At 38.2% G+C, this 19,100-nt stretch overlaps 1 protein-coding gene across 2 annotated transcripts in view; it reads left to right on the top strand.

Moving 5' to 3' along the window:
* EML4 (EMAP like 4) overlaps positions 1-19,100 on the top strand; it is a gene marked incomplete at its 3' end in the record, with an annotated part of 162,809 nt that overhangs the window by 138,130 nt on the left and 5,579 nt on the right. For both annotated transcript variants that reach the window (XM_079720477.1, XM_079720476.1), the window contains exons 19-22: positions 9,644-9,732; positions 11,121-11,218; positions 17,371-17,458; positions 17,946-18,044. In XM_079720477.1, the coding sequence (XP_079576603.1) occupies positions 9,644-9,732; positions 11,121-11,218; positions 17,371-17,458; positions 17,946-18,044 (374 nt within the window). The remainder of the gene's footprint in view (positions 1-9,643; positions 9,733-11,120; positions 11,219-17,370; positions 17,459-17,945; positions 18,045-19,100) is intronic.

The following is a 19,100-nucleotide window of genomic DNA, read 5'->3' as shown; positions in this document are numbered from 1 at the left end:
TTTTACATGGATCTGTGAATATGTGGCTACACTGTCTAAAACAGAAAATTCCTCAATGTAGCCATTCAGATTATTAGCACTGACCCTAAGCCTGAAAAAAGTCACACTTAGGGCAAGGATTTTTGTTGTTGTTGTTGTTAGTTTAATACAACACGTGTCCAAATTGTTTATGATCCAGAAAAGGTGACTAGCAAAATGTTTAAAGATGTCTTCATGTCCATATGTAGAAATCTTCTACTTCTTGTAGTCAAGAAGTGAGGGCTTCCCTGGTGGCACAGTGGTTAAGAATCTGCCTGCCAATGCAGGGGACACGGGTTCGAGCCCTGGTCTGAGAAGATCCCACATGCCGCAGAGCAGCTAAGCCCATGCGTCACAACTACTGAGCCTGTGCTCTAGAGCCCACGAGCCACAACTACTGAGCCCACGTGCCACAACTACTGAAGCCCATGTGCCTAGAGCCCGTGCTCCGCAACAAGAGAAGCCTGCGCACCGCAACGAAGAGTAGCCCCTGCTCGCTGCAACTAGAGAAAGCCCGTGTGCAGCAATGAAGACCCAATGCAGCCAAAAATAAATGAATAAATTAATTAATTTTTTAAAAAGAATTAAAAAGAAGTAAGCACAAGTATGAATAAATTATCACTGATTTAAAAAAATTATCATTTAAAAGAATATGTTACTAATATTTCTAAGGGGAGAAAATTCAATGCATGGCCCTAAGTGGACATAGTACTTCCTTAACATTGCTAATCCTCATATAGGAAGGAGGTTTTTTGGTTTGTTTTTTTTTGTTGTTGTTGTTGTTTTTGCTGTACGCGGACCTCTCACTGTTGTGGCCTCTCCCGTTGCGGAGCACAGGCTCCGGACGTGCAGGCCCAGTGGCCCTGGCTCACGGACCCAGCCGCTCCACTGCAGGTGGGATCCTCCCAGACCTGGGCACGAACCCACGTCCCCTGCATCGGCAGGCGGACTCTCAACCACTGCGCCACCAGGGAAGCCCAGTAAGGAGTCTTTTTAACAGCTTTATTGAGATATCATTAATATATCATAAAATTCACCCATTTACAGTTATACAATTCAGTAGTTTTTAAGACGTTCACAGAGTTGTGCAACCTTCATCACAAGCTAATTTCAGAACACTGTCATTAACCCAAAAAGAATTCCTGTACCTGTTAGCAGTCACTCCTCATTGCGTCCACCCACTTCCAGCCCTGAGTGACTGATCTTCTTTCTGTTTCTATAGGTTTGCCTATTCTGGACATTTCATATAAATAGAATTATATAATATGTGGTCATTTGTGACTAGTTTCTTTCACTTAACATAATGTGTTTTTTTTTTGTTGTTGTTGTTTTGCGGTACGTGGGCCTCTCACTGTTGTGGCCTCTCCTGTTGCGGAGCACAGGCTCTGGACACACAGGCTCAGCGGCCATGGCTCACGGGCCTAGCCGCTCCGCGGCATGTGGGATCTTCCCGGACCGGGGCACGAACCCGCGTCCCCTGCATCGGCAGGCGGACTGTCAACCACTGCGTCACCAGGGAAGCCCAACATAATGTTTTGAAGGTTCATCCATGTTGTATAGCATGTGTCAGCATTTCATTCCCTTTGTCACCAAATATTCCATTGTGTGGGTATACCTCGAATAACCACTTGAGTTATAGTCATACATAAGTTTTTGTATGGACATATGTCAGTTCTCTTGGGTATATACCAAGGAGTAGAGTTAACTATGTTTAACATTTTGAGGAGCTTCCAAATTGTTTTCCACAACAGCTACACCATTTTACAATTCTACCAGTAAAGTATGAGGGTTCCAATTTCTCCACATCGTCGCCGACCCTTGTTATTGCCTGTGTTTTGATTATAGCCATCCTAGTGGCTGTGAAGCACTTTTTCATTGTGGTTTTGATTTGCATTTCTCTGATGGCTAATGCTGTTGAGTATCTTTTTTATGTATTTATTGGCCACTTGTGTAGCCTCTTTAGAGAAATGTCTATTCATATCCTGTGCTCATGTTTGAATTGATTTGTCTTTTTATTGTTGAGTTGTAAGAGCTCTTTATATATTCTGGATACAGTACCTCATCAGATAACATGATTTGCAAATATTTTCTCTGATTCCAAGGGTTGTCTTTTCACTTTCTTGATGGTAATATTTGTTGCACTGAAGTTTTAAATAAAAATTATATAATTTATATAAATTTACTATATAAAAATATAGTCCCATTTATCTATTCTTCCTTTGTCTTTTAGTCTTCAGGATTTACTCCTATGGTTTTTTCTAAGAATTTTATAGTTTTAGCTCTTACCTTTAAGTCTGTGATTCATTTTGAGTTCATCTTTGTATATGATGTGAACTAATCTTTGTATAGATATCCAACGTCATTCTTTTGCACATGGATATCCAGTTGTTACAACACTATTTCTTGAAAAGACTGCATTGAATCGTATTGACACCTTTGTCAAAAATCAGTTGACCATAAACATATAGGTTTCTATCTGGACTCTCAGTTATATTCCATTGATCTCTCTGTCCATCCTATGCCAGTACCACAGTCTTGATTATTATAGCTTTGCAGTACGTTTTGAAATCGGGAAATGTGAGTCCTCCAACTTTGTTCTTTTTCAAGGTGGTTTTAGCTATTCAGGATCCCTTGAATTCTACCTGAATTTTAAGATCAACGTGTCAATTTCTACAACGAAGCCAGCTGGCTTTTTGATAAGGATTGTTTTTTCTCTTTATAGATCAATTTGGGAATGTCACTGTTTTAACAGTTTAAGCCTTCCAGTTTATGAAGAGGAGATGTTTTACGTTTATTTAGGTCTTCAGTTTTTTTCAAAGATATTTTTAGGGTACAAATGTGCACATTTGTTAAATTACACCTAAGTATTTCAATTTTTTGATGCCATTTTAAATGAAATTGCTTTCTCATTTTCATTTTCAGAATATTCATTGCTGGTATATGTAAATGCAACTACCTTTTATATATTGATCTTTTATCTTGCACCTTTGCTGACCTATTTTCTTAGTAATAGTTTTTTTAGTGGATTCCTCAGGATTTTCTGCATACAAGAGCATGTAATCTGCAAATATAGTTTTCTTCCTTTCCAGTCTGAATTGTTTTTTCTTTTTCTTGCCTAATTGTCCTGACTAGAACAATATAATATAGTGTTCCAGTATAATATTGAATAGAAATGCCAAGAGTGGTCATCCTGATCTTGTTCTCTATTTTAGAGGGAAAGCATTCAGCCTTTCACCCTTAAGTATAATGTTAGTTGTGGGTTTTTCATAGATGCCCTTTATCCTATTGACGAATTTTCTTTCTGTTGTTGAGAATTTTTAATCATGAAAGAGTGTTGGGTTTTTCAGCTGCCTTTTCCAGTCTATTGAAATAACTGGGTTTTGTCCTTTATTAATATGGAGTATTACATTAATTGATTTTCTAATGTCTAATCAACCTTGTGTTCCAGACATAAATCCTACCTGGTCATGGCATATAATTCTTTTTATATATTACTGGATTCAGTGTGTTAGTATTTTGTTGAAGATTTTTTTCATCTATATTGTTGAGGTACATTGGTCTGTAGTTTTCTTGTGATGTCTTTGGTTTTGCCAGGGTAATACTGGCACTTCAATAAGGCTTTACATAAGACCTGATATCTCCTAAACCGAAATGAAGCCTTAAAGCATACAAATGGATAAAAATTAGTATATACTGGTAATTGTTAATCATTAGTTATCGAAATTTTAGATTTGTTGAACCACTGACTATATAAGCCATTTAATTAATAAATTGCACTTAGGCATACCACACATTTTCAAATATAACATTCTCCCATTTTTTTAAATGTGTGTTTCTTGATGGAATTTAAAGTTCTTCATGAAGCTCACAATACGTGTGAACCTGAAGAGTTATGAATTTGAAAGTTTATAATCTCTGAATTATTGGTAAAATGCATGCTGCTTGATTTTTCTAAGACCCCAATTAATCATCCTTTCCCTTTTTTAAAATAAATATGTATATACTTTTTAATTAATTTATTTTTTGGCTGCATTGGGTCTTTGTTGCTGCACATGGGCTTTCTCTAGTTGCGGCGAGCGGGGGCTACTCTTCATTGCAGTGCGTGGGCTTCTCATTGCTTTGGCTTCTCTTATTGTGGAGCATGGGCTTCAGTAGCTGTGGCATGCGGGCTCTAGAGCGCCGGCTCACTAGTTGTGGTGCACGGGCTTAATTGCCCCGTGGCATGTGGGATCTTCCCGGACCAGGGATCAAACCTGTGTCCCCTGCATTGGCAGGCAGATTCTCAACCACTGTGCCACCAGGGAAGTCCCTCCCTTCCTTTTTTTTGAAACTAGTTTCTCAAAAGTGGCTTAATCTTTATACCACTTGCAGGCCTTAGAGAAACCACAAATATATTTGCCATCCCATCAGGATGTCAGGTGTCAGCTCAGACAAAATTCCCCAAAGCAGTTTGCACAGAACTTTACTCTTTTCCTGGTTGGACCCATTTCTATTTCTAAACCACCATACACTATTTAAGAAAGGAGTTTTTGCCATATTCATTTTATAGGCTGGTAAATGGAGGTGAGACACCCAGAGTTAGGGAAATCTATAGACTTGAAATGATGGTAGGGAGAATAAAAAGCAAAGATTAAAGTTCAAATTGTTTCGAAGAAAGAAATCCGTGGACTTGAGTCAGTATATAAAACATCCTATATATTACCATATTGGACTGGAAAGGGGAGAGGGCAGACTGAGAGAGGTGACTTCAGGAGAGACCCCAAAGTTTCTGATCTATAGTGACAGCTTTGACAAGGAAGAGCAAGCTGGGAAAATGCGCCTGGTGAGCAGAAAGGTAAACAATTTGATTTAGTTTTCGATGTGGAATCACAGAACGTTGGACCTGGAGAGACTTAAGTGATCCAGCTCCACTCATCATTTTCTTTGAATTTTTAATACAATTTTTAAAGGTTAGTTTTGATGATGACTTGTAACCTTGGCAAACCAGCAATGTAGCTGAAGTGCTGTTATCAGATTCTACTGTTGACTAGAAAGGTTCTGAGTGTAAGAAATGCTCCTTTAGCTCAAAAGGGAGATGTCAAAGACATATTAGCACTAGCTGAGACTTTATTCTTAGACATAATTAAAAGAGAAAACTTCTAATTAGAAAAGAATAGCTTGTTTCCCTCTGTAATTGGTGTTGCTGAACTTGGCCCATCGGTACTCCTGAGCTCATTTCCCAGGGTGTACAGTGTCTTTGAACTCTATCAGCATGAATCTCCCTGAGTTCTGCCTTATTATAATTCCAGTTCGGAGTCACTCTGTGCTCCTACAAGTTGTAAAGCACTAGATGCAGTGAGTGGCACAAAGAAATATTATATAAGACATGGTCCCTACCCCAAGTAGCTTATAACCTAATTAGATACTACATAAAAAGATATAAAGCATGTCATATCAGTAGTTTAGTATTACTTGCATAAACAGGCAGTAATGCTTGAAGATCAACAGAGAAATTACTGTGAGCCTCAGTGGTCAGAGAACACTTCACAGAGGGGGTGGGATTGGTCCTGCCTTGACGGAGTTCTGAGATTTTGAAGAGGCAGGGAAGAGTTAGGAGCTTATACCAAGCAGGAGGAATGGATTGAGCAAACACAAGAAACTGTGAGCTAACTGGACTAGAACGTTCCTAAAGGCCTCTTGATTGCTAAACAGTGGAATCCAAACTTGTTTAGCCTGGCCTTTAAAGCCCATTAAAAATCTTTCCCCTCACCATTCCAACGAGAATGGTTAAGTCGTTGTCCTTCAGATACACCTCAGCCCTTTTCGTAGTTTCTTACCTATCCCTCTCCACCTGTTTATGTCCCACCTCTCCTTGCCACATTTGATGTGATGAAATCCAAGACCACCCACATCCTCAGTGATTACTCCTTGCTCTGAAACCATTTCATAATCCTTAACTTGTGTCATTCATTTTACTTTAAACTATTTACCACTTTATGAACTCACTCCGTCTCCCCGGTTGGGTTATAGACGCCAGTTCTGCCTCTTTTGCTGACTTCTTTCTTCTCTAGATCCTGAATGTTAGTGTAGCTCAGGCAGAGAGAGCCCTTTCCATGGGATCACACCCTTCCCTGGCGTGACGTAGTGAAAAGCACAAGGGCTAGAAGCTCTGTCCTGGCTCTGCCACTGACTAGTTGGTTGATGACTGGCCAAGTGTTTTGACATCATGGAATTTCAGTGTTCTTATTTGTAAAATAAGAGAGTTGAATTGGGCTTGAATTGGGCTTTTCTTTCCCCTGATTTTGACTTTATGTTTTTCCGATTATAAAAGCCACATTCCTATTCTTATAAGGAGAAGCTTCATAAAAGCAGTTGGGAAAAAGTTACAAACCTGCCACCCAGAGGATACACTTTATATTATTATGAACACATATATATTCATTTAGGGACTGTAAAGTATGATACTTTCCAGCTCTGAAATCTTATGATTCTCTTTCTGCCACTAAAGAAATCAGTAAGTGTCTTTTTAAAAAAGTCATCTAGTTAATGGTGGTACTGTGTGTGGGTACTTGACTCACAAGTCAGATTAGTTTAAATATATGGCAGAAGATTTCCCATCTCTGATGCTGAGCAATGACATTTAGAAAGATTCTTTAAGTCCTTTAGGCCCTATAGAGCCCCATAATGATTGCAGATGACCTTAAAGCAGAAGCTTGGTTTCAATGTATATACTCTAGACTAGAATGAGAATGCAATTGAGCACAGTGAAAACTTAATATTTATTTCTAGAAAATTCCCTTTGCTAAGGGGTTTGTTATCCTCCGTACTTCTGTTAAGGATAGAGGTCCTGAGCCAGAAAGTCTTTTCTGAAGGTAGAACGTAATTCATGTAGTGAAAAGGGTGGGAGCTTTAAAATTATTGCTGGGGATCCATATGGAAGTTGTATAATTTTAACAGCAAAGTTATTTAATTATTACTAAAAATTACTTGCCAAAAGTAGAAGAATTAATCTCTGATATGTAATTAAAGAAATAGAAAAAGTAGGTAGGGTTTTGTTGTTGTTTTTTTTTTTCTTTTTTGAGAGCTGCCATCTCTAACCAGTAAATGACTCAGAGTTTCAGGTTTCTACATATACCAACAGACATTCTGGGTTTTTTCATTCCTTTTTTTGGCTGACTGTGCAGTGTGCAGGATCTTAGTTCCCCAACCAGGGATTGAACCTGTGCCCCCTGCAGTGGAAGCACAGAATCCTAACCACTGGACCTCCAGGGAATTCCCTTTTTTATTACTTTTAAAGGGAGTTTTTCAAAGAGATAAAATTGTTTGCAGTTTCCCTAGGAAGATTAAACTGAACTGGAAATAGACAGTATCAGTTGAGGCTTCTCCAAAATAAAAATTGGTGATTTTAAATGCCTAAGAAAGTATAGTAAAGTTTCTATAAACTCATTAAAAACTTGAAACCTCATACTTACAGAGCGGTGCTGTGTCTCATTGTTCTTTAGGTATGTCTGTTCACTCCAAGTTGGAATATTTTGTTCCCTTACTCTGAAAAGGTGGTTCACTTGGCATCAGCTTTGGCATTTCTTGGCTCTAGGAGTTCCATGGTGGCAGCCATAAAAATTGATTAATGAATTACATTCTCAGAAGAAACCTATAATCTGTGGGTGCTGTCCAGTTGCAATAAGATATGTTCTTTATGCACCTTTTGAAGTGGAAATGATCAAACATTCAGCGCAGGGCTTCAAAGTGCCACTTTCCTGCTGATTGGCTTTTAATAAACTCAGGTATTCACAGATAGAAGCTATTTCTCTTACCCGAGTAAAAGAATTTATGAATTAGGTTAGCTATGTAGAAGTTTCAACCCATAACTCACAAATTACTAATTCATTCATGAACATGTTTAATTAGAAAGGGATTTCAGTGATAGGTAAAGAGTCGGGATCCTTTAGTTTTTTATCTTCTACCTTGAATATACGAAGGCATGTTAAGCAACATCACTATTCTTTTTTTATTATTCTTTTAAGCCCTTTACTGTCTCCTAAAATTTCTCTTTTTATTTATTTATTTATTTATTTATTTATGGCTGTGTTGGGTCTTTGTTGCGGCGAGCGGGGGCTACTCTGCATTGCAGTGCACAGGCTTCTCATTGCAGTGGCTTCTCTTATTGCGGAGCACGGGCTCTAGGTGCGCGGGCTTCAGTAGTTGTATCGTGTGGGCCATTAGTTGTGGCTCGTGGACTTAGTTGCTCCTCAGCTTGCGGGATCTTCCCAGACCAGGGCTCGAACCCATGTCCCCTGCGTCGGCAGGTGAATTCTTAACCACTGCGCCACCAGGGCAGCCCTAATACTTCTTTTTATCTGAAGGGATAGTGGTCTCTGTCCAGATATTAGTTATAATGCTTCAAAATTAAAAGGAACTGTCATTATGATTGCTGTTACTGAATTTAGTGGTGGAATTTTTCCCATCTGAATAATTAGAAACATAACTTGCTGCTCTTTTGTCCCATCCAGTTCCATGAGATGACAGTGATTTTATTTTTCTGCTCCTGTTCCATTGTTGCCACCCCAACCACTTCTTCCTACACACTGCACTGCTGCCACGTAATTCTTGCTAAACCTTTGCATTTGTCAGGTTCGAGACTTATCTTCTATTTGTTCATTTGTACATTCTATAAATATTTATTTTAGAGCCTGATCTGAGCCAGGCAGTGCTCACCTCCAAACTACTCCAACTAGCTGCGTGTGCTGTCCATAACCTGCCCTCCTCTCCCTTATCTATCCTTTAGTTGTCCTTCCTTAATTCTGTCTTTGCTTTGTACCCAGTATCTCACCATGCTCTTCTGAAGCACCATCTCTTCCTTCAGGTGCTCTTAGAACAGGGTCTGATAAGTCACTTATTCTGTAGTTGGATTTAAGTCACTGTTTTACCTGTCAAGAGGCTTTTTACATTTTGACTTTTCCTGTAAATGTGAATGAAGAACTGTTTTTCAAAGAACTTAGAGCTTGCATGTGCAGGTGTTGGGGGTACTGGAGAGGAGGAGTGCCCCCTGCTGGCCCCTTTGAACTCTCACCAAATGAATGGCCCTCTGCCTTTCCCTCCCACCATCATACTGTCCATGCTCCTTCCCACCTCCATGGCAGTGCAGCTGTCACTCCTCCTGCCTCAACTGCCTCTACTTCTTTCCCTCAACATTCAACTCAACTCATATTCTACATCCTCCCCGAAGGTTTTTCTCTGTCTGCTATTCATTTCCCTTCTGTGAGTTCTTCTGCTATACGTAGTCACCATCGGTGAGATTGGCTCTTAATCGTTCTTTAATTGGCTCATTTCCTTTTTCCTGGCTCTAGTGTAATCTTCAAGAACACTGATAATCCTGTCATTTTCTATTTGGACAGTGCCTCGCAAAGAGACATCACTGGCATTCAGTGAATACCTAAATAGAGATGAGAACATGCCTAGGCCCGTATAAGTATATTTATATTGTATCTCGCAACAATTTGCACTCATCCTTCATTAGAAAAGGGAAACATGTCCAGCTTAAGGGTATTATTAGAATTTCTTTTTTAAAAGGAGGAAGTCAGCAACCTTTTTTTTTTCTATAAATGCTAATATCTGAGAAAAAAGTTGATTTTTTACTTCTTAACAGGTGGTTTGTTCTGGATGCAGAAACCAGAGATCTAGTTTCTATCCACACAGACGGGAATGAACAGCTCTCTGTGATGCGCTACTCATTAGGTAGGCAGATTTACTCCCACTCCAGCATTTCTCTGTAATTGCATATTTTCACTTCCAGTAAAGCTGACTACTTTTTTCTCTACTCTCTAGAGTTGTTAAGTATTGAATATGTTTCCCCCAACATTAGATTAAATTCTGCTGCAGGAAACTGCAAAAGATCTGCTAAAGTTAAACAACATTCTAAATCATCAAGCAAACATAAATTTAGAACAAACTGTTACAACTGCATTTGCAATTGAAAACAGAATACAGTGCAATCAAATGCCATTTTTTTTGGAACTACAAATACTTAGAATTTTGAACAGGTACTGTATTAGGCTGAATGTTAATCTATTTAGCAACCTTTTCTTTGTATATAAGATAATAGAAAATAAATTATAATAATAGTCAAAATATACAAATTTTATAGGCCCTTCAAGTTCTTTAAAATCTAGTTTGATTTTTACTGGTTACATAGTAATGATTGGTCTGTTAATTAGATAAAATACTCAGCAACTCATGAATTTGATCAATTCGTTTAGCTACTTTGAATACTTCTTTTCATACTTTATTCAGAATGTTAATTAAGCTTCCATGATAGTCGGTTCCTTTTTCCCGCTATTAATATGGTTTTGATCCACATAATTCTTCCCTGGAGTTAGTTCGAGTGACATTTTCTTATATTCAAAAATATATTCCAGTAGTTGTTGGGTCAGTGTGGAGTCCAAATGATCTTTTTGATTTCTTCTGAGTCATTTCAGAGGAAGCTCAGAATGCTATTCTCTGTGTTGAACAAGGAAGGAAAAGTATTTGCTTCAAGCTCTAAGCTTGGCAAGAGTTGTCTTGAAGCAGAAAAGGTTTTCTGTCTTGGTTTGGCTTTTTTCAGTGCTGTAATAGCAAATAACTACTGCAGATGTAGCATTTAAAACCCAAAGATCAAATGGACTTTATTGACCATCTGTTACGTGGTGAGTACAATGGTCCTTTGTGAGAGAACATGGTCCTTTCCCAAGAGAATGGACCCTGTAGTTGAAGAGATCATGTCTTCAGCTGAAATGAGCAATTGTACACTCAGCTTGCCATATGAATACTGTATACTTAGACCCATAAAAGTAGGTTAACTTCCCTGGGGCCAGTCTGTCGCTAACTAGGAGGAGATGAGACTAAGGGAAGAGTCCAAGGCCTGTGAGCATTTCCAAGAAGGGATTGTGTACTCAACCAGATGACCATTTGGTTTTCAAGTATGTTTAGTGATGGAAGGAGTCATTCATTAAACACCAAAGAATAGTTAAGTTGATGAGATTTAACAACATTTGTAAAATATCATGTGGTGTAGGTCCAGCAAAGTGACAGTAAATAAACCTATCAATGTATTTCTATATTCAACATTTTTTCCTGTTTCATTCCAGATGGCACCTTCCTGGCTGTGGGATCTCATGACAACTTTATTTACCTCTATGTAGTCTCAGAAAATGGAAGAAAGTATAGCAGACACGGAAAGTGCACTGTAAGTAGTGAAGTAAATCTATAAAATTGTTGGAAAATTTTACTTCTGTAAAAAGAGAGTTAAATGTTTACATTGATGTATCACCTTTAAACTTAGCAGATTTAAAATTTAATCTCTATCTCTGAAACTGAAATTACCTGACCGTAGAATCTTACAGTTCCCTGTATGCCCTAGAAAGGTTTCTCCTTTGATGAGAGTTTAATATTGTTCCCTCTCTCTCTCTGACTACTAGTTTTAATGCAGTTTCTTAAATCAAAGCTATTTCCTTAGGAAATCCTTAGAAAATAACGCTTTTTTAAAATGGAGTGAGTCAGAAATGGAAGGGTATCTCTAACATTTTAATCTCAATGTCCCATGATCCTGCCCATCCTTGACACTCTGCAGTTTCCTAGGTGACCTCTCTAGCACTAAACATAATTTATATGGAGATTTGTCTGTATTGAGAATTAATAGAAGCATATGTCCTTTAATTTACTGCATTTCTGATTGATTAGTTTATCATTTTAAGATGAAGATTAGATTCAATTCTAGACATAGTACTTATCTTATGGCAGGCAGTCTGCTAACTAGGGAAATGTTCTGGGCACTGGGGATATACATAAGATTTGCTCATTGTCCTCAAAAAGTACACATTCAAGCTGATAACAGGATGAGAAAGGCAGGAGGTATAGCATAGTGGTTAAGGGCATAAACTTGGGATCAGACTACCTGGATTTTAACTCTTGTTTCACCACCCACAAATGTGACCTTGGGCAAGTTATTTAAACCTTCTACTTCAGTCTTCTCATCTGTAAAGTGAAGACAGTAGTACTTTCTACTTCACTGGATTAAAACAAGTTAAGGCATATAAAATACTTATAATAGTGCTTGGCAAATAAAAAGTACTCAGTATATGTTAACTATGAATTTATAGAAAATGAGGTAGTTGGTATCTATGTTACCAGTCAATTTAGGTTTAGCAAATTACTTGATGAATTAGTGGCACAGATCCTTTAACAGTCTAATTTTTTAAAAAATATTTATTTATTTATTTTATTTTTTATGGCTGCGTTGGGTCTTGGTTACAGTGCGCGGGCTTCTCTCTAGTTGCGGTACGCAGGCTTCTCTCTAGTTGTGGTGCGCAGGCTTCTCTCTAGTTGTGGCACGTGGGCTCTGTAGTTGCGGCACATGGGCTCTGTAGTTGTGACACGTGGTCTCAGTTGCCCCGCAGCATGTGAGATCTTAGTTCCCCTACCAGGGATCGAACAAGCATCCCCTGCATTGGAAGATGGATTCTTAACCACTGGACCACCAGGGAAATCCCCCTTTAACAGTCTTTATCACAAAAGAGTTTTAGGGGAATGAATAAAAGAATGAATTTTTAAAAGTACATACATAAGTAAAACCCAGGCCATTTTCTATTCAGAGAAGAGACTTACTGCTTTTTTTTTGTTTATTTGCTTTTTGCTTTTTTGGGGGGGGGCGTATTTTGTACCATGTGCTAAAAAACCAGCCTATAAACTGATCTACAAGCAACCTTATAGTTTTATAATTTATCCAAAATATTTTTATTTACTTCGACAAAAATTATGAATCAGTATCCATTAATTTATTTAAATACATCTTTTAATCGATTTATTATTTTAATATTTAGGAATAGTAGTATAATAGTGCCTCATTGTACAACATGATCAAATGAAATATTCCACTGAAAGGAATTTTCAGATTACTTAAGTTTACTCTACCAGGCACCAAATTTTTCTTAATTATTTTTTACCCCAACCTTTTTAAAAAGTCCATGTCTTAATAAACAGAATATTATCAAATATAATTTAATCTTGTGGAATCATAAAATTTTACAGGTCGCACTATAGTACTTAACTTAGCTCAGCTCTCATTTTACGGATGAAGAGACTGAGTTTCTAGAAGATAAATGGCTTGCCCTTGGTCACATCTTGACATAGTGGCAGATCTGGGGCCTGAACCCTGTTCTCCTTAGTAGAGCAGACTTCCCAAGGTACAAAAAGGCCTCAGATTTTTCAATGTGTATATCAGTGTACTGTGCTTTCAGAGTACAGCAACTGATGCAGAAAGGAAAGAGCAGTGTTGGACACTGGATAATGAGACGACCTTGGACGTGTTGAGAACTGCCAAGTTGATCAATTGCATGACACTTTGCCTTCTCCAGTTAGGCAGCTTTTATCTTTAGAGCATATGAAGTAGTATTTCGAAATATCTTCAGGAACTGTTACAGCTTATAGTACTCTTTGAGGCTATAATGAAAGGCTCACTACTCTGCTTTTCTAATTATCTTCTGTTCTGTGCTTTGTTTCCAGCTCTCACTTCTCCTTGCTGTCTGCTTCCACCAGCTGGTCTTATAGTCTCATATTAACTCCTTTTATCTGTTGTCTGCTATGATATAGGACAGAAAAAAACTGGGTTAATGCTGGCTCTGCTGCTTACTAGTTTGCAACTTTAGGCAAGTTAATTAACTTCTCTGAGTCTTCATTTTATTATCTTAAAACTGGAGATTATAATAGTTCCTACTTTCATAGGATTGTTGTAAAGATTAAAATGTGGCAACTGGACCTACTCTCAGAGTTCCAAATACAAATGCTGTTTTCTCTTGTTTCCAATATTTCCTGTTACTAGTTAACATTTAAGTGACCCTATAGCTTCAGAAACATACTGGGCTTAGAACTTTAGGAAGTGTCCCTCTAATAAATTGTAACCAAGCAGTTGAAACTGTCGCTGAGTGCCAGCATAATAGCTTTGTGTTTGACTCCAATTCCTGTATACCTTTTAACACGGCTACTCAAAAGATCTTAGCCCAGGAGATGGAATGTAATGAAGTTGTGATACACTAAAAAAGCATTACAGAGTCTGTTAGAATAGGCAAGAAGGGCTGGTAAAATAAGTGTTTTTTGGTCAGGATTTTGGTGAATGAAAATATATATAAGAAAGAGAAGAGTAAAAGACTTTTAAAACTGTCTACCTAGAAATCTCCAAGAAAAGTACCCATAAAACTAATGCAGTACATATTTCAATATTACCATAACAGTTAGGAGTTATATTGCAATACTTGGTGGCTTCCACAAATGAGGGCTCTGTTCCCATTTAAAAGAAGTCATCAGGGACTCAGGGTCCTTCTTTCTTTCTACTCCAGCACCCTCAATAAGGTGCTGCTGGAATTCCAGTCATCCCGTCCTAGTTCTAGGGGGACAGCAAGGGGGAAAAAGACACTATTCCTCCTAAGTCGATTTTTAAAGTTTTCCTGGAAGCCCCACTCAGTGACTTCTGCCACCCATAGCTGCAAAAGAGATTAGGAAATAATAGTGTTTTAGCTGGGCACTTAAAGAGAATGTGGAATGGATAAACTATGCTCTACAGATCTACAGTCTAAAGACTGGATTGGATAGGCTACACTCTACACTCTAAAGGTCAGCTTTCTCTCACACCAGCAAAGCATGTCAAAAATGTGATGGGAAAAAAATCCTAATTGCAGTAGTAACAAAAACTGTAGATGCTTTGAGAATAGACCTAGCAAGAAAAGCACAGGAAGCTATGTGAAACATGGCTGAAACACGAACTAAGAAATGAGAAAATAGACATAACATATTTCTAGAAGAAAAGACTTCATAAACATGCCTGTTCTCTACAAACTATTCTCTAAATTTGATGCACTTACTTAAATTTTCAGCACAATATTTATGAGCTTGATAAAATGGTTCTAAAGTTCATCTGAAATTTTCCTCATACCACGAAACTATAGAGTTGGCTGGGAATAGGCAGATGGACTAATGGAACAGAAAAGAGAGTCCAAAAACAAATCTCTGTTTATATGGAAATTTAGGTATTTCAAATCAGTAGAGAGACAGTGGACTCTTCTCAGCCTGCATTGTCCAGCATTACAGCTACTAACCACAACTTTGTTTACGAAATTAAATACAATTCAGTTTCCTGGGAGCACCGGCCACATTTTGAGTACTCAGAAGCCGCAGATGGCTAGTTACTTCTGCATTGGACTGTGCAGATACACATTTTCATCACTGCAGAAAGGTCCATTGGATGTCACTGCCCTAGAGGGTGAGGGGACACCTGGATACCTACTTAGGAAAAAAGTTAGTGCCCTAACTCAAGGCCTCTGGTACTTGTTTGAAAACTCCTCAGGTAATATTAATATACAGCCATGGTTGCAAACCACTGATGCAGATGATGACCTTCCATGTGATTAACAAAGATTCAGCTGAGATATTTCTTATTTTTCCAGAGTTATTCTTAGGCACCATCACTTGTCATTGTTGTTGTGGTTACACCATTCAGCTGCTTAAAGGCAGTGATGAAAGTACCAGCTTAAGAGTACTCTGTTTCTGTTTAGCGAGGTGTACTTTTTGCTCCCAACTGTGTCTGTGCCTGTGGGGTGACGTTTGAGGGTGTTTTCCCCCAAGTCTTGTATGTGCCTTGCGTGGCCTAAGAGTTGGGTGAGACAAGGGCCCTCTGAGGTGGTGGGAAGGCAGCACCATAGACTCCCGACAGACAGTTGCATCTACTCTTTTCTTTGCTTATTTATTGGACTCCATATCAGCGAAAAAATACTCACTTTGTTTTCCAATATAAATTGATAACTTCCCCCAAGGTCTTTTCTAAATTTGGGGGCTTTTCCTACCCGAGTTCTTTTCGAGAATACTTTATATTGATTTACCATCTAAATATGGTGTGTCCAACACAGATATGAATTACATGAACGTTTTGTATCCATACGTTGCTTTTGATGCTTTTCTAAATAATGCTATTAAAGTCTTTTCACAAAGATTCAAACACTTTGCCATGATTAATCTGGTTAAATCCTTCATTCATGTAGCACCAGTTTTCTTATCTTAGAAGCCTGGCTTCTCTGGATTCCAGAGCCAAGGCATCAGATCCATGAACACTATGGAAAAGATCTGTGTGAACCCCACCCTCCTGCCATATTCAGAAAATACCCAAGGACCACATGTGTCTTTCTGGCATTGAAATTGATTTCTTGTTAAGTTGGGAGGTCTCCCACATGCCTAGCAAGTGACTCCCAACCTGTTTGCTGACATACCAGCTAATCTCCAGTGACTTCAGGAAGCTTTACAGGTTTCAAATTCACATAATTTAAGTTCATTTAAATGTATAAATGTGGGTATTTGCCATGCAGCACTTTGGTGGAGATATAGCTCCAGAGAGGTTTTAGGATATGTCATTTGACTTCAGAAGGCTACTGGGATAATTAAAATACTTTGTGAAAATCATTGAAAACTACACCTAAGGTATTTTGAATTTATTAACTTTAAAAATAAAAACTATGTGAGCAGAAAGCTAGTAATTCAAAAAGTACAATTGAAATTAAATGTTTTAATACAGAGTGTAGGAGATAAAAGTGATTTTTGAGGCTCCGTCAGCTTTGGTGTAAACTGTAAGACCTGTGTGATTTATCTGCAGTTTATTGGAAATAATCAAATGCTTACATGTGAAGCCAACAAAATATGGCATTTGGTAATTTTTTGTTTGAATTCCCGGTGTTAGTAAAACCTAGGCAGAAAAAGATCACTGTCTTCTTATTTAAGGAGTCAGATGATTATTGGATCCAGCTGCTTGGAGGGAGTGTGATGTTGGATAACTTTTCCCCAAAAATATTCTTTGGAGATAGTTTTTTTAAACCTCTATGTGCCATGGGTACTGAAGAAGCAGCTCAGGAAAACTGTACTCTTTTTGTACACAACATGGAACCAATACTTCATTATCAAAAAGGAAGTCACTCTAATTAGGGACACTAGTGACTTGAAATAAGGCCCGAGGTTGTGGTATCTGTTTCAGTGTCTTTTAAGAGACTGTCTTTCTTGGACGTGTAGCACAGGTAGTACTTGGTGCTGGTATCAAAATGGAGAGACCAGCAGGATACTCCCAGGTTCCAAGTGCTTTACCGTTTCCACTGTGGTCAGATCTCTTTAGTTCCACAGTTGTAGCTCCCAACAAGATAGTGTGAAAAAGAACCTGAGCCCTGTTCGGTTCCAGAGGCCATGGTACTGCTCTCCCTACTTCAGGAATTCCCAGTGAATGGCTACTCAGAAGACAGTACTGGCTACTATGAGACTATTTAACATTCAGAACTCTAAACGCTTTCTAATGGTTGATGTGTTACTTCCTAGGGACATTCCAGCTATATCACACACCTTGACTGGTCTCCAGACAACAAGTACATAATGTCTAACTCGGGGGACTATGAGATTCTGTACTGTAAGTATGAATGATTACATACGGCTGAGATGTGTCTGTTAGGGGCAGTACAGAGCAGGCTGCATGGAATCTGAATTGTGCAGCCACTGCACACTGGCCCCTCTAACCTGAAGAAGCATGTGCTACTTGGAGCTGGCTAAGGAATGAGAATCTCAAAGTAATGAGTTCACTTAAATGTCATGAGAAATTATTCAGGGGGACTGATCCTGCTCTGAACGGTTCTGTATTTAACAACTTTTCCTGGAGGCAGGAAGGAGTACAATGGATGGGCATTTATGCTTTTTAAAGAAAAAACAACTTCAGTGGGAAACAGTTTATAGTTCTATAAACCGTGTTAAACACTTTCTTTTCCTTTCAAGTGTGTCTTAATATTTTCAGTGTATGGATTATAAATACAAGTAAACGTGGCTAGTTTGAGTCAAGATGCATTTTCAAATACATTTGGACACAAGCACTATGATTATACTTCCTGTTTCTAAATTTAAAGGGGACATTCCAAATGGCTGCAAACTAATCAGGAATCGATCAGATTGTAAGGACATCGATTGGACGACATACACCTGTGTGCTAGGCTTTCAAGTCTTTGGTAAGGACATTGCACTTGATGGGAAAAGGCGATTTGTAGTGTTTTTATGTATAATACTTAAATTTCTAAATGAAAAATAGTCTACATGTGTTTTTTTCAATTTATTTTTTATTGAAGTATAGTTGAATTACAATGTTAATTTCTGCTGTACAGCAAAGTGATTCAGTTATATACATACATATACATACTTTTTCATATTCTTTTCCATTATGGTTTATCACAGGACATTGAATATAGTTCCCTGTGCTATAGGACCTTGTAGTTTATCCATTCTGTATATACCAGTTTGCATCTGCTAACCCCAAACTCCCAATCCAACCCTCCCGACCCTCCTCCCCCTTGGCAACCACCAGTCTGTTCTCTATGTCCCTGATTCCTTTTTTTTTTTTTTTTTACTAAAGATGCAGAGTGTATTTTTTTTTAAATATCTTTATTGGAGTATAATTGCTTTACAATCTTGTGTTAGTTTCTGCTGTATAACAAAGTGAATCTGCTATACTTATAGCTCCCTATCCCCTCCCTCTGGCGCCTCCCTCCCACCCTCCCTATCTCACCCCTCTAGGTGGTCACAAAGCACCGAGCTGATCTCCCTGTGCTATGCGGCTGCTTCCCACTAGCCATCTATTTTACATTTGGTAGTGTAGATATGTCCATGCCACTCTCTCACTTCTGTTTCATAGATAAGTTCATTTGTGTCATATTTTAGATTCCACATATAAGTGATATCATATAGTATGTCTTTCTGACTCACTTCACTTAGTACTCTTTAGTGTTATCACTATTAATGCACAGTTCAGAGAAGCTGAATGTATTAGGATTGAACCAATATGAGGTTTATTCTCTGCAGAATTCAGCAGACTTTTGGTCCCCAATAAATATGAAAGACAATTAAAAAGGAAAGGCATTTACATAATAGTATAGATTGCCTTTCACAATTTTTTCCTGCAGGTGAAAATTGAAGCTTTCAAATTTGTTAAAGGCATTTTCAAAATAACAGCTTTATTGAGATACCATTCACATACCATATAATTCACCTATTTAAAGTGCACAGTTTGG

The sequence above is a fragment of the Hyperoodon ampullatus genome (genome assembly GCF_949752795.1).
Source record: "Hyperoodon ampullatus genome assembly, chromosome: 15".
NCBI lineage: Eukaryota > Metazoa > Chordata > Mammalia > Artiodactyla > Ziphiidae > Hyperoodon > Hyperoodon ampullatus.
The sequence above is the reverse complement of the archived record's forward strand: the minus strand, read 5'-3'. Positions and strand labels throughout refer to the sequence as shown.